At 41.4% G+C, this 15509-nt stretch overlaps 1 protein-coding gene and 1 long non-coding RNA gene across 2 annotated transcripts in view; one reads left to right on the top strand and one right to left on the bottom strand.

Moving 5' to 3' along the window:
* MCF2L2 (MCF.2 cell line derived transforming sequence-like 2) overlaps positions 1–15509 on the bottom strand; it is a 251181-nt gene that overhangs the window by 87682 nt on the left and 147990 nt on the right. The window contains exon 15 of the mRNA XM_010366223.2: positions 3445–3530. Coding sequence (XP_010364525.1) covers positions 3445–3530 — 86 coding nt within the window. The remainder of the gene's footprint in view (positions 1–3444; positions 3531–15509) is intronic.
* LOC115897713 lies at positions 12456–15468 on the top strand. The gene is made up of 3 exons (XR_004057489.1): positions 12456–12587; positions 13989–14252; positions 15310–15468. It is a non-coding gene; the product is annotated as an uncharacterized LOC115897713 (long non-coding RNA).

Below are 15509 nucleotides of genomic sequence, written 5' to 3'. Positions count from 1 at the left end.
TTTCATGAACATTGCTTATATAATCATTCATTCTGTTTTAATGTACTATATGGTCTTAGCCCTATTCCTATAGGATGATCATGTTCTCTGCATTATAGGGCCACCTAAGATGCTACTGTTTGTCAAATGACTCACGCTGGAATGTCTGGATGGGGAGATGTTCTCTCCTAATGTAGTCATGTGCCACAAAATGACGTTTCGGTTAACAATGGACCATATATATGACGACAGTCCCATGAAATTGTAATGGAGCTGCCCTACACAGGTGTACCATTTTTTATCTTTTATTTCAGATTTTTACTGTACCTTTTGTACATTTAGATATGTTTAGACATATACTTTCCATTGTCTTACAGTTGCCTGCAGTATTCAGTAACATGCTGTAAGGTTTGTAGCCCAGGAGCAATAGGCTCTACCATATAGCTAGGTGTCTAGTAGGCTATTCCATCTAGGTTCTCGTATGTATACCCTGGGATGTTTGCACGTCGATGTGGTCACCTAAAGATACATTTCTTGGCTGGGCGCAGTGGCTCACGCCTGTAATCCCAGCACTTTGGGAGGCCGAGGCAGGTGGACCACCTGAGGTCAGGAGTTTGAGACCAGCCTGGCCAACATGGTAAAACCCTGTCTCTGCTAAAAATGCAAAAATTAGCCGGGTGTGGTGGCATACACCAGTAATCTCAGCTACTCGGGAGGCTCAGGCAGGAGAACTGCATGAACCTGGGAGAGAGAGGTTGCAGTGAGCCGAGATTGTGCCACTGCACTCCAACCTGGACAACAGAGCAAGACTCTGTCTCAAAAAAAAAAAAAAAAAAAAAAGCATTTCTGAGAACTTACCCTCATTGTTAAGCAATGCATGACTATAATCTGTTGAGAGAGGGAAGAAATCACCTCTAGTTACAGTGCCTTAAGATACCATTTGCAAAAGTTACGTTTTCCTTTTCTTTGATACCGTTACCTGTCTGAAATACAGTCAATGTTAACCCTAATCTCTTAATATCAGGAATGCCCTTACACGTACTTCGGAGTGTTTGGTGCTTCAATATATTTGCATGTAGTGTGCTCTCATCTGTTTTTTACCTGATTCCTGCTCAGTTCTTCACATAGCATATTATATAACTCAATCTATATTTAAAACTTGTAAGCATCTGAATTACTTGGTTATGGTAGAACTTTTTACTTGCAAGGCGTGGTAGGAGTGTTTGTAGTTGGTACTAAAATGTGATGACTTGGAAGAATTAATTAATGACTTATATTTGAGGACTTTAATTGGATGCTATAGCCGCAACGAGAATAGAACCAGAAAACTCTTGATATGCAAGGTTATTCATTCTGCGATAATAATGGGAGGAATATTCGATGTCTCTTTGAGTCCATTTTCCTTCCAATCACTTCTACATTCTGCAGTGACACAGTCCTTAATCATAGCTTTCATTACAATAGTCCTTTACTCCAGACCTCAAAGACTCCTTACTGCCTCCAGCATCAAATCTAAACTCTTTCACCCGGTTTTCAAGGCCCTCTGTAATCTTTTCCTCCTTCATTCCCTATAGCTTGGTTTTTATCACTGCCACTATTATCTATCATAATGTCATTCGTGACCATACCTTGCTTAAGTTCGTTTCCCTTGCCAAGAACACCGTTTTTCCTATACCTGTTGAAATTTTGGAAACCCAGTTCTACCTTCTCTCTTCCCTTAAGCATCTCTTCCTTCCCTCCTCCCCAAATTTATACTTAGTCACATATATTATTGTACTACCTACTAATCATTCCACGCGTGTTTTTACTAGCTATAAGTTCTGAAGGCAACCATGCCTTGCACAGTGTCCACTTAGGGTTCTGAATAATAAATCATCTCCCCAAAATCTGAAAGCCTTCTATATACCAAGCAGATTTGTATTAGTTATGCAGCAAAACTCAAATCTATAAAATCAAAAGGGAATAAGGAAATAGAGATTAAACAGTTGCAGCAAAGACTGGTGATCTTAAGGTATTTATTCAAAGCTGGTGGTAGAACAAAAACAGTCTTACAGATTCTACCTCTTGATTAACTCAGTGGCTAATTTTGCCTTTTCTCAAAGTTCTTTTGCAAGAACGTAAAGATATTTTTGTTTCATTAGTTAAGTGCTGTAACTTTATTCCTTTGTGTTTCTCATAAGAAGTATGATTTGGCAGTCTGCCATAAGTTTTTGTTTCTTTTCTTCCTCTTTGAGACAGGGTCTTGCTCTGTCACCCAGGCTGCAACGCAGCTGTGTGATCACAGCTTAGCTTACTGCAGACTTAGCCTCCTGGGCTCAAGTAATCTTCTCACCTCAGTCTCCTGAGTAGCTGAGACTACAGGTGCACCCCACCACACCCCGCTAAGTGTTTTAACTTTTTGTGGAGATGGGGTCTCACTATGTTGCTCAGGCTGGTCTCGAACTCTTAGGCTCGAGCAATCCTCCTACCTCAGCCTCCCAAAGTGTTGGAAAGTGTTGGGATTATAGACACGAGCCACCACACCTGGCCTGTTATAAGTTGATACAATAATTCATCAACTAACTTAAAGAACACTAAGACTTTTATAAAAGTAGGTATGAGTTTTAGTAAAAGTATTAAAAGATAAACTGTCACTTAAGGAAAACTAGAGAACATATCAATGCCAAATGGTGTTTTTCAGAGGTGATACCATTCAACATTCACATGCTGAATTGGGCCATTCGTTATAACTCCAGGACACATGTCAATCAGTAAGAGCCCACATGTTTCTCTGAATACACCGTAAGCGAAAGAATATAAAGTAGTCTAGTTAACATTATGTTTAATCAAGGAGCACGTTCCTAAAGATGTTTGTTCATTCATTCTACAGACATTTTTCAGAGGCCTGCTAAGAGTCAAGCATTATGATAGACACCATGGATAAAAGCAGCTTACAACTCAAACAGTGTGGGTATAAATAATGTGACTAGCACTAGAACAGGTGTCATGATGGGGATTCTGAGTATAAATATTTTCAAAAAAATAAATTTTCCTGTATATTTTTGGTTTTTACCTCCTTAATTTAGGCTTTCTGAATGGCACAGCATTTCTGAGGATGCAAACACCCTTCTACAGAGCAAAAAGAGCATTTGTATAAATTGTGTCTTTGGGGAACCAAGAGACTTTAAATGTATTTAAACCAATAATTCAGTCAATATCAACATTAGCTTACATGTAATATTCTCTTGATAGCCCAATTTTTTAAAACACCATATTCTTAGAAGTTTGGTTTCTAAGATGTTACTTTAAGCTCTTTTGCTTGTTGCTTTTGTGGGATTCACAAGGTTTGTTCTCAGGTACATAAATGAAGGTTAGTATAGAGGATAAATATTATGATTTTCATCTGGGAAAGACAGGTGCTGAGATGTAAAAGAGGATCCTCACCACCCATGCCCCCACCCCGCACCCACGGATCTGCAGTCCTACCTGCGGGGAGAAAGGTCTCCGAGCCTGGCCTGCTGCTCCAGCTCAAGGTTCCCCCTTTCATGACGGTTTGCAAAGATTTCTTCATTCTGAAGTGAAAGAAATTTTGTTAAGATTTGATATTGTGGGGACCTCCTAACTTATATTTTTCTCTCTCCCAATTTCTGTGTTTGATTTTGGTTTTGATTCCCTCGATAAGCAAAATAACCAGTTTCTCATGCTGTTCTTCCTTGGGTTTTCCCCAGCTGCTCTGTGGATCCATTATGGTTTACCCTTTTTGGCTTCCTTTAGGCACACTAAAAACTCATTCCCAAAAGCAGGTATCGGCCGGGCATGGTGGCGGATGCCTGTAATCCCAGCTACTCGGGAGGCTGAGGCAGGAGAATTGCTTGAACCTGGGAGGTGGAGGTTGCAGTGAACTGAGATCGCGCCACTGCACTCCAGCCTCAGCAACAGAGCGAGACGCCATATCAAAAAAAGAAAAAAAAACAAAACAAAACAGGTGTCCTTTCCCCTTAATCATGAAGGGCTATTCACACTGTACTCATAAGTGATTCATAAGAGGACAGTAAAGCGATCATTGCATTCAGCATCTCCTTTTTTTTTTTTTTTAATCTCGTAAGAAATCAAGGTCTGGAAAAGTTGCACTCGCCCTAAGACCAGAAAGTGCTGAAGGCAGAGATGAGGTAAGCCCAGTGTAGGCTTTCACAGATGTGTGATAACAAGTCTAACTAAAGAAGTCCCTGGGGTACTAGTCTTGCCAATTCAGCTCTAAAACAATATAGCAATCTTATATTCCAAGTATGTGTGTGTGTGTGTGTGTATACATGTATGTGTGTACACACACACACACGTTTTCCTTTTAAAATAGGATGCCAGTCCCATAAGAATTTAAATTTTAGTTCCCTCTATTATATATATCTGACCAGGGACCAGATAATATTTTTCATGTGTCAATATATAAAAGTTGGCCAGGTGCGGTGGCTCACACCTGTAATCCCAGCACTTTAGAAGGTGGAGGTCAGTGGATCATTTGAGGTCAGGGGTTCAAGACCAGCCTAGCCAACATGGTGAAATGCCGTCTCTACTCAAAATACAAAAATTAGCCGGGCATGGTGGCAGGCACCAGTAATCCAGCTATTTGGGAGGCTGAGGCAGGAGAATCACTTGAGCCTGGGAGGCGGAGGTTGCAATGAGCCAAGATTGTACCACTGCACTCCAGTCTGGGCAACAGAGTGAGACCCTGTCTCAAAAGAAAAAAAAAAAAAAAAATATATATATATATATATATATATACTGATATATATATATCAGTCCCAGGATTCAAATTCGAACCAGTTCCAGGATTCAAATTCAATCTAATTATTTTCACCACACTACCAAAAAGTCTTCACATTTTCTATATAAAGTTGAACTAATACAGCAGTGAATGTCACATTGTATCCTTTTGCAGTTTCTCATCTATGACATCACTATGCCCAAACTCCCCACTGAACTTTAAACTCAGTCTTACTCATCTTTGGATCACCAGCGTGTAATACAGGCCCTTCATAAAGAGTGACCATTATTACTAACAAAATTTCCTCTCACTGTGAAACCTGCTCCCAATTATAAAATGAATTGTGCTCTTTCGAACTCTGTTGATCTATTGTATGTGGGGTGGATGGTAGAGTCTTATTTCATAATAACCTAATGATGGAAAAATAACAATGATTCAGGTGTAGGTAATGGACCTTGTCATCTTTTACACTGAATGATGACATCTCCCTAATTTATAGATTTTGTCATGCATGAGATGCCCTCAGGAGCTTGCAGGAATGCCTTGGCACATTGCTCTTGCTGACATGTGTCAGACGGTTGGTGTGGGGGTAGAGGGAGTCTCCTCTGCCAAGCAAATCTAATGGAATATAACACTGGTGCCATTGAGGATGCAATGGGAAGGACCCACAGCAGATTCAGAGACTGCATTCATGAAAGCTGCACTGTATACCAATGTTTTACTAAGGTGTAGACAGATTAGTTGTGTTCTAACATAGTGGCTTTCAACCTGACCACAACTCACAAGAAGTACATCATAACACACACACACACATACACACACATAAACATTTTTTCATTTACATCGTAACTAATGAGATATCTTTTATTTTTATGTTTAATTTTTTATTTTATTTTATTTTATTGAGATGAAAGGTGAATTGTAGCCAAACTACTTTTAGGAAATTTTAAAATTATACATTTTGAAAGATCTAGGAGGAAGAGAGCATATTCAAGTAAAAGCTTTCTTTTATTCAAATAGTAGACAAAAAAAATTGACCATAGAAACTCAGCAATTGCTGCCGTATTTCTTAGTGAGGGATCCCTTATGAGCTCCATTGAATGATAAAAGGATACTCTTCTAAAGCAGAGCAACAATCGTTTTTTGTGACACTGCATCCTTTTTCCCTTCCTTCACCCTGAATTTCCCCTAGGGTATACCTAGGAGAGGGAGGGCTGGCAGCCAGCTGGTGCTGTGAAAGGGAAGTCACTCATGCCTGCCCTGTCTGGAGGCCAATCAGGCGGAACAGCCCCTCTCCCCTTATGGTCATTTTATCCTGAAGAAAAAGGGTGGCAAAAAGATGGCAAAGAAGATTGGTGATCACAGATCACTGTTACACATATAACAACTGGCCGGGCGCGGTGGCTCATGCCTGGAATCCCAACACTTTGGGAGGTTGAGGCGAGCAGATCACGAGGTCAGGAGTTCAAGACCAGCCTGACCAACAAGGTGAAAACCCGTCTCTACTAAAAACACAAAAATTAGCCGGGCATAGTGGCGCATGCCTGTGGTCCCAGCTACTCAGGAGGCTGAGGCAGGAGAATCACTTGAACCCAGAGGTGGAGGTTGAGTGAGCCGAGATTGTGCCACTGCACTCCAGCCTGGGTAACAGAGCAAGATTCCGTCTCAAAAAGGTGGGGGCGGGGGTGGCAATGAAGGCAGGAAACTGCTCTGGGTCCAACTCCCCTCACATACCCTCAACCCCCATATCCACCCCACAAACCTCCACCTCCCCACTTCCAGCCTCTCTCCAGTTTCAAAGTGATGCCAACCAATACACAGGCTCTTCAGGAGCACCTTGAATGGTAACTTATATTTTCTCATCACACTTATAATCTAATTGTTTTCTTCCCTATATTTTTAAGAAATACATGCTCTCAAAATTGAATTTTGAGGAATTTCATAAAAAAAAAACAGTTTTGTTTTCAGCTTCTCTAAAGGACAGAGAAACTTTTTTAAACTCATACTGTGAAAAGTCCCAACAGCTAATTTTCAATCGATTATTGAAATTGTTTATTTCTTCCCCAAAGGGGAGACAGCAACCTTTGAACGAAATTAAGTTAACTTTTTCCCAAAGTTAAATGATTTTACTTTGTGATTTTAGGAATGTGTAGAAAGCGATTTCAGTTCTAACTCTTTTAAAGCAAGGCTATCTGGGCTGGGCGCGGTGGCTTACACCTGTAACCCCAGCGCTTTGGGAGGCTGAGGCGGGCAGATCACCTGAGGTCAGGAGTTTGAGACCAGCCCAGCCAACATGGTAAAACCCTGTCTCTACTACAAATACAAAATTAGCTGGCATAGTGATGCACGCCTGTACTCCTAGCTACTCGGGAGGCTGAGGCAGGAGAATCGCTTGAACCTGGGAGGCGGAGGTTGCAGTGAGCTGAGATCGTGCCACCACACTCCAGTCTGGACAGCAGAGTAAGACTCTGTCAAAAACAAACAAACAAACAAAAAAACCAAGGGCATCTCGTAATTTAAGGTGAAAGTATTATTTACTATTATGATCACTTTCCTTAAAAACAGGAGCTATTGGCTGGGCGCGGTGGCTCATGCCTGCAATCCCAGCACTTTGGGAGGCTGAGGCAGGCGGATCACAAGGTCAGGAGATCGAGACCACGGTGAAACCCCGTCTCTACTAAAAATACCAAAAATTAGCCGGGCACGGTGGCAGGCACCTGTAGTCCCAGCTACTCAGGAGGCTGAGGCAGGAGAATGGTGTGAACCAGGGAGGAGGAGCTTGCAGTGAGCCGAGATCCGGCCACTGCACTCCAGCCTGGGTGATAGAGCGAGACTGTCTCAAAAAAAAAAAAAAAAAAAAAAACCAGGAGCTATTAGGCCCAATTCTGAGGAGAGAATAAAAAGTAGATTTCAAGCACCCGTGCCACCTTCTTCGTTTAAAGAATGACAATAAAGTGTTAAAGGTTCAGCATTTTCTGGCATTGTAAATTTAATTAATTATGTAAATTATGGAAATGAGAAATAAAATGAAAAGGTATGTCACGTAAGAATCAATAATTATCAAAATGTTCTCTACCAAATGGGATGCAGGAGAGGATAGTGAGAAAAAGGAAAGGAAAAGGAAGGGAAGGAAATAAAGGCAAAGGTATTTACCCACAGCCTGAGTCCAGGGTGTTCTACACCATGCAGCCCCAGAGTGAAAAATACTAGCCTCAGGAATGAGTGGCTCTGTCTTCCTCTCCACAGCTGATGGGAAAAAGAGGGGAACCCTCAACCTTTTTTTTTTTTTTTTTTTTTTTTTGAGATTCACTGGTTTTGATACGGAGAACAGGAAGAGACTCTATCCTAGCAGTGCATTCACAGCTGGTTTGTCTGCCCTATTTGCTCTGCCCTAGCACTTCTTTTCCTACTTTCCATTTTCACTGCCTGCAAAAGCCACTTCAATATTCCTTTGGAAAACTGGGCAGTCTGTCCCTTTTTTAAAACTGCAACTATTTCCAGGAGAGTTAAAGGGCTTTCAGACTGCCCATCATTCATGCATTGTGGTGAACTAGCTCAGATTGCCTCTACCTTTAGTCCAGATCAGCTGTCTTGGGAGGGGGGCTTCCTGGAGGAAAGGACGAGGAGAGGAAGGTTTTAGGACATTGTATAGACTGAATCCCCTTTGGAGGAGAAGGGCAGACTTGAGGAACAAGCCTCAGTGTTCCTGAGGCTTTGTGGAAATGAGAAATGAATAGAGAAAGGTAAGAGACTGGATCCTAAATGCAATTTTGCCTATTTCAAAATTTTCAGATTTTTTTTTTTTTTTTTTTTTTTTTAGACAAGGTCTTGCTCTGTCACCCAGGCTGAAGGAGAGTGGTGTGATCATAGCTTCCTGAAGCTTGCAGCCTCGAACTCCTGAGCTCAAGCGATCATCCTGCTTCAGCCTCCCAAAGCGCTGGGATTACAGTCGTGAGCCACCACCCCCAGCCTCAAGGTCTTTTTAATCTGAGATCTTAAATTTCCCAGCTACCATTGTTAGTAATGAATTCAATTCACTTGCTGGTTAAATTGGCTTTTATAGTCTGGACTAATACTCTAAACACTATTGGTAATAGTTTGTTTTCAGGAAAAACATCTTCTTATAAAACTGACTGCAAATGTTTTAACAATGATTTGCAAATATGTAATTCTGTTTAAAATATCAGGAAGTGAGAAACATGCTATGTGATAACTTTTGCCCATTCCCAAACCAAGAAAATATAAAGGAAGTAAGTGTGCCAAGGCCACTGAAAAGAAGCTGCCCATACATCTTGAATCTTCTCAGGCTGTTTGGTTTCATCTGATTTTAAGCTCCATGGATAAATTTCATTGTAACAACTTTTATGTCTGTAAATCTTAACCTATAAATAAAATCACAAATCAGAAAAGTACTTTATTAGGCCAGTCTTTGTCCCGGCAAATTTGGTCCAAAGCTAGTTTACAAATAATTGCCACACAGCTACAAGGCTAGTGGGTTAACTATCCTAGCATCAATGGTGTGGGCAGGGCTGCAGCCTTTGGGGCAGCATTAGCCCCACTGACAGAGGGTATAGGGTGCTCTTATCAATCTATGAGACCCCAGCCCCAACCTGGACTCAGCTGTCACAAGCCTTTACTTCTTACTGTTCCTCCTAAGTACTTTATCCGGCCAACAAATTCATCCCATGAGGAATCCAAGATGGAAACCTCGAAGCTGTCTTTGATATCATGCTTCCTCCCCCTACCTTCTCTGCCTTGATCCGTTCCTTCATTCTACACATTTCCTTCAATAGTCCTGTTCCAGGCACTAGAGAGAACGTTTTGGTCAATAGGTATGATTTCTGCTCATCTCTTTTTGCCACGGCTACTAGTAAGCTCTCACCACTGATGTCTCAGCCAACTGTGACAACTGCCAGAGGCTGGTCAGCCTGCCTGCCTTCATCTAACCTGCTCTTCAGTGTCTACCAGAGTCAGCTTCCTAATACACAGGTGCCCTCCTCTTCCTGTCAACATTCCTCAACGACAGCCTCAGTAAACTGTCTCTCATCTACCTTCCCAGCATTCTTGAGCCATTCTCAGGACAGCCTAGGCCCTTTAGACCTCTGAGATGTTATACCCTTCCTCATTCTGGAATGCCCTTCTCTGTCTTACCCACCTTTCAGAGTTCTAGTTATTCTTTTTTTTTTTTTTTTTGAGACAGAGTCTCGCTCTGTCACCCAGGCTGGAGAGCAGTGGCGCCATCTTGGCTCACTGCAACCTCTGCCTCCCGGGCTCAAGTGATTCTCCTGCCTCAACCTCCCAAGTAGCTGGGATTACAAGTGCCCGCCGCCATGCCCAGCTAATTTTTGTATTTTTAGTAGAGACAGGGTTTCATCATGTTGGTCAGGCTGGTCTCAAACTCCTCACCTCAGGTGATCCACCTGCCTCAGCCTCCCAAAGTGCTGGGATTACAGGTGCAAGCCACCACGCCCAGCCCTATTTATTCTTTAGAGTTGAATTCAAATGCCACCTCCTTTGAAAGCCATCCTTGATGTCCTTGTGAGGAATTGCTTTTTCTACCACATTATATATTCCTTTTACTGTAGAAACGTCATTCTGCTATATATTATAAATTATTAGAAATATGTTGCTTCCCCCATGAAAGTTTCAAGTTTCCTGAGTTTAGGCCTGATGATACAATCATTTTCATATAACGCATAGCAATTGCCTTGATATATATTAAATTGAGCTGAATAAGCCATGTGCCCAGTTGAACCCACCAAATATTTTAGTGATGTCATTTTTTTATTGGTGAAAGAGCAAGGCCAATGGTGATCTTAATGTTATTCTATCTTTCATCTTATTCAACTCCCTCAGCAAAAATACATTTCCTAGCTTAACGTAATCACCACCTCACTCCCCTGAACTTCAGACCCTATGCTAGCCTGAGAAATCCAGATCAAACATAACGAGTTCTCCTTTATCCCAAGTCCTCATGGCCTATAAATGTAACCTCTAGGACAATGTTACAAAGAGTGAGATCTTTATACCACTGCATTCTTGTCACCAAACGTGTAAGTTAAAAATTCAGATTCTGAGTGCAGTGGCTCACGCCTGTAATCCCAGCACTTTGGGAGCCTGAGCCAGGGGATCACCTGAGGTCAGGAGTTCAAAACCAGCCTGGGCAACATGGTGAAACCCTGCCTCTACTAGAAATACAAAAATTAGCCAGGCGTGGTAACAGTCATCTGTAATCCCAGCTACTCTAGAGACTGAGGCAGGAGAATCAATTGAACCTGGGAGGTGAGGTTGCAGTGAGCTGAGATCACTCCATGGCACTCCAGCCTGGGCAACAAAGTGAGAGTCCGTCTCAAAAAAAAAAAAAAAAAAAAATCAGATTCCGGGACCCAACCCTACACTTCCCTAATTAGAATCTCAGAGAGTGGGGCCCTGGGAATCTACATAATTCATTAGCTTCTCAGAGCTGTGGTACACAGGAAACCATGAGAATCCTTGTTCTGGAAACTTCAGAGAACTTGGCTGGGGGCTACCCAAGGATTTGGTGGAGTCCCTGAATCTCCTGTTAGCTCTGACACTGACTAGACTTCAAATATCATAGAAGGCAAGCACTGAAATGTGTTTATAGTTCATACGGTTTTCTTGTTGAGAATCAGAAATATTAATAAAAACTTCTGGGAGTCAAAGCAATAAGAAGACAAGGAACTGAATTTAGTCCCTGATCTGTTATCATTTGGCAGTAAGGTACATATTCAACAATAGGATCATTCTGTATAAGCCCCGAATTTGACCTTCTTTCACCTTCTTTTCATCGTCACACTGACCCATTCTGTCTTTTAAACACAGGATTAAATGAGTAACTAAAATTCATCAAGAACCTGCTAGGTGTCAGGTACAGTGCAAGCTGCTTTTCACACATTTCTCATTTAATCAGCCACCTGTGAAATTGCTATGATTTATCACCATTTGGCAGAAAAGGACATTTAGGGCACAAGAGATTAAATAAGCTGCTGGTTGGGTACATTAAGTATTAATAAATAATCAGATAGATAAGTTAGGTAGTTAAGTAAGCTGCCAGATTAGTAAACAGCTAGTTTCAAATCCCAGCTACAACATTTACTAGTTGTATGACCCTTGGGGAAACTCAGCCTCTGAGTCTCATGGCGCTGCTGATAAAACGGAAAACATCATCCTCACAAGGTTCTGAGGACTAGAGATGGACTCAGGTACACACAGCACCCAGTACAATGTCCGGCCTTCAGCCAATGATAGCAACCCTCCACTCACCTCTCCATTCCCTTCCAGCTCCTGCATTCAAAAACTTTTATTTATTTATTTTTAATTTAAGAGGCTCTTTGCTCAGAATCCTGAAAAGGCTTTTGTTACTTTACTTTTTTTTTTAACCTCTGGGAGCACAGAATAGGCTTCTGCTCCTTTAAATAACTTTAACAGGCACCAAAGAACACTGTTAGCTCTTTCTTAATTCTGTAGGTCCACATTTAGGAAAAAGAAATTGTTAGCCTCTGACTTATTTCCAGCTTACAAAAAGGCTGTGATGTTGGCAGCCTGGGAAAAGCAGTTCCCGTGAGTCATGCTTTCAGCTTCCAGCCAGTGAAGAACAGGAAATAGTTACATCACTACTGCCAACAAGCACAGCGAATCGCTTCCACCACAGGGCTTTCCCAGATGACGTCAGTGAGCTGAGCACAGGGTATCACTCTTGCCAGATGGCCCCGGAAGAGTCTCAGGTGCCCTATCAAGTTTAGCTTCTCAAGTTCCCCAGAACCAGCATGGCAAGGATCATCCCTCCAGAAAAGGAAATGATTTCTCTGATCGTGATCAAACCACGTCATGATTTCAGTTGTAGGTGGTGAGTATCGGTGACTGCATTATACATGGTTTTGGTTCACAGCTATTTTTTTTTCTCTGCGTACTTACTCTCGAGGGCAAAGGGGTGGCATTTATCACAATGTTATGATTCACTCTGCTAGACTGGCTGTGTTTCATTTCATCTTTGAGTTCTAGACCTAAGGCCAAAAGGATGTCAGAATTGCCACCCAGAGTTAGATGCATTCTCTATGCATCCTGGTCATCTCTCTTGGACAGCGGCCACTAAACACAAGCTGCAATGATTATTGTTGATGTAGTCAACTGATTTGTCCCCCTTTTAATAATCCATGATCCACATAGACATGAATCTAAACCTTTTTTTTTGAACCTATCTTTTTCTTACTAGTTTTCTTATGTATTTTGGAATAACAATTTCCCTGGTTATAATACACAATGTGTGAAACCCTAATTGCATCTATTGGTCCTAATTTCATTCCTAAGTCTAGGATTTGGGGATTTAGTGCACAAATCCACTTTCTTCCTGCTCATGTTGTTCATGACTTTATGGACTCTGCTTACATTTGCTTCCATAGCCTTGGTCTTTCTAAGCAGAAATCTGACCAGCCTCTGTTCCTACTCTGCTTCCTCCACCACCTTGACTGTTAACATACGCTGTTGTGGGAAAAGCTTTTCATTAAATACGCAAACAAATCAACAATAAGGAAGAAAACAACTAAAGCACAGAAGGATGATTTTAACATGAACTTGTGCTTGTTTAACAGTACCCATACTGTTTGGTGAGTTGCCTAAATACAGAGGGAGATGGCATCTTAACAGGATGGGTTTGGAGTCTGAATTAAATAAACAACATGGCAAAAGAAGGAAGAAACCAACAGTTGGGTGACCAGGGTTTCTTGGATTCTACTCAACACTTTCCACATCAACAGGCCTCCGATTCTATCCCCACTGCTGCTCCTACACTGTCTATGTTTTTCTTTTACAACAACAACAAAAAACCATAGAACTTGTTTACTGTTCACAATAATCGAAATAAATCACTCTAATTTGGATTCCTTTATATGAGAACTTCCATATGCTTAAAACTCCCGTAGCATCTTTATAGTGTGCAGGTCATAAATATGTTGTCTGAAGATGGGCAAAGTAGGTCATAGAGATAGGAAGTGAGTTCACGTCATGTTGTGAGTCAGTGGCAACAGAATATGAGCTCGGGGCCAAATCTGAGCTCTGATCATGTGACACAGTCCTCACCTTCAGAGATGACACTCTCCTAGAAGTCCAGGGTGCAGAAATGGATAGGCTGATGTTCACTTTTAAAGAGGACCACAATGAAACCCTTTTAATATTACTTAATGATTCCATAGACCTGCTGGGTGTTAAATCAGGTGAATCTATTTTGAAAAATTGCTATTTACTTTTTTAGGTAGCTGATCAAGACAGCATGAAATTTCATACAGTTTCCTAACTTGAGAAAACATGGTGATGCAATTCCTCCAACCAGAAGGGATTTATGGACAGCAGTGGCTAGGTCCTAATCTGCCCTGAATACAGGATGACTAAACAAATTGGCAGATGGACGAAGCTTTCTCTCTCTCTAAGAAAAGTCTGCTGAGAACCCTCGTTCCCGCTCTGTTTCTGCCTCCAAGAAGAAAAGCCTAAAACTCACTTTCTTCCAGACTCTTTAAAGGTCAGTGGAGTTCCCGTGGGGTTCATATTCAGACGCTTTGGGGATTGATGATGGATCATAATGTTGCTGAAGCTCATTTGAGCCCCTGGCCTCATGGTTTCAGAACCATTCAGCCAGTCAAATATTTAATTTTCAGGGAGGCAGGGGAAAGGGAACCCCTCCAGGGGTTGCTATGCAGCAACATATATTCACAATTCACAATTAATTACACTTCAGCTTCTAAATATATGTTACTTTAAAATTATACAGTGCTTAGCAATTTTCAAATTTTCATTTCACGCTCAAAATATTTTCAGGAGGTAGCTATTGTTATACCCATTTGTACAAGCAAGAAACTGAGGTTTCAAGAGGTTATGTTGCTGAAACCCAGATCTGCCTGATTCCAAACCTTATGCTTTTTTAAAACTTCTATTTTGAAATAATTATATTAAGTCACATGAGGTTGCAAAGAAATGGAAAGTCTCATGTCCCCTTTCTCCAAACCTCCTCCAATGTTAACATCTACGAAACTGACACTGGCACAATCCACAGAGCCTATTAAGGGTTCACCAGTTATTCACGCACTTGTATGTGTGCATGTGTGTGTGCAGCTCTATGCAATTTTGTTATGCTCTTTTTTTTTTTTTTTTTTTGAGACGTGGTTTCGCCCTGTTGCCCAGGCTGGAGTGCAGCAGCACAATCTTGGCTCACTGTAACTGCCACCTTCCAGTTTCAAGTGATTCTCCTGCCTCAGCCTCCCAAGTAGCTGGGACTACAGGCGTCCGACACCACGCTTATCTAATTTTTGTATTTTCAGTAGAGATGGGGTTTCACCATGTTGGCCAGGATGGTCTCAAACTCCTGACTTCGTGATCTGCCCTCCTCGGCCTCCCAAAGTGCTGGGATTACAGGTGTGAACCATCGCGCCCGGCATGTCATGCTCTTTTTATGCATGAACCATATACTGTTCTACCAATTTTAAATATGAAGTCAGATTACAGAAATAAATAAAATGATTTTTCTTTTACTACAACAGTACCTACTGATAATTACATACACAACCAAATTTCATTTCTAGCTGCCATTAAGAAGAAAGAAAAGGATGAAAAGGAAAAAAATCCTATAAACCCCAGTTCTTGAAAGCATTAGTCTGTGCTGTGTGCCTTGATGGGCTTATCTTCTGGAGGTGACAACAGGTACAGATTAAGGAAACACAATTTGTTGATTTCTTGATAATTATGACAGCAACCTTCTCTCTTGTCAGAAAGTTCCATAAGT

Source organism: Rhinopithecus roxellana, chromosome 1 (assembly GCF_007565055.1).
Source record: "Rhinopithecus roxellana isolate Shanxi Qingling chromosome 1, ASM756505v1, whole genome shotgun sequence".
NCBI lineage: Eukaryota > Metazoa > Chordata > Mammalia > Primates > Cercopithecidae > Rhinopithecus > Rhinopithecus roxellana.
This window is presented reverse-complemented; position numbering and strand designations above follow the sequence as displayed.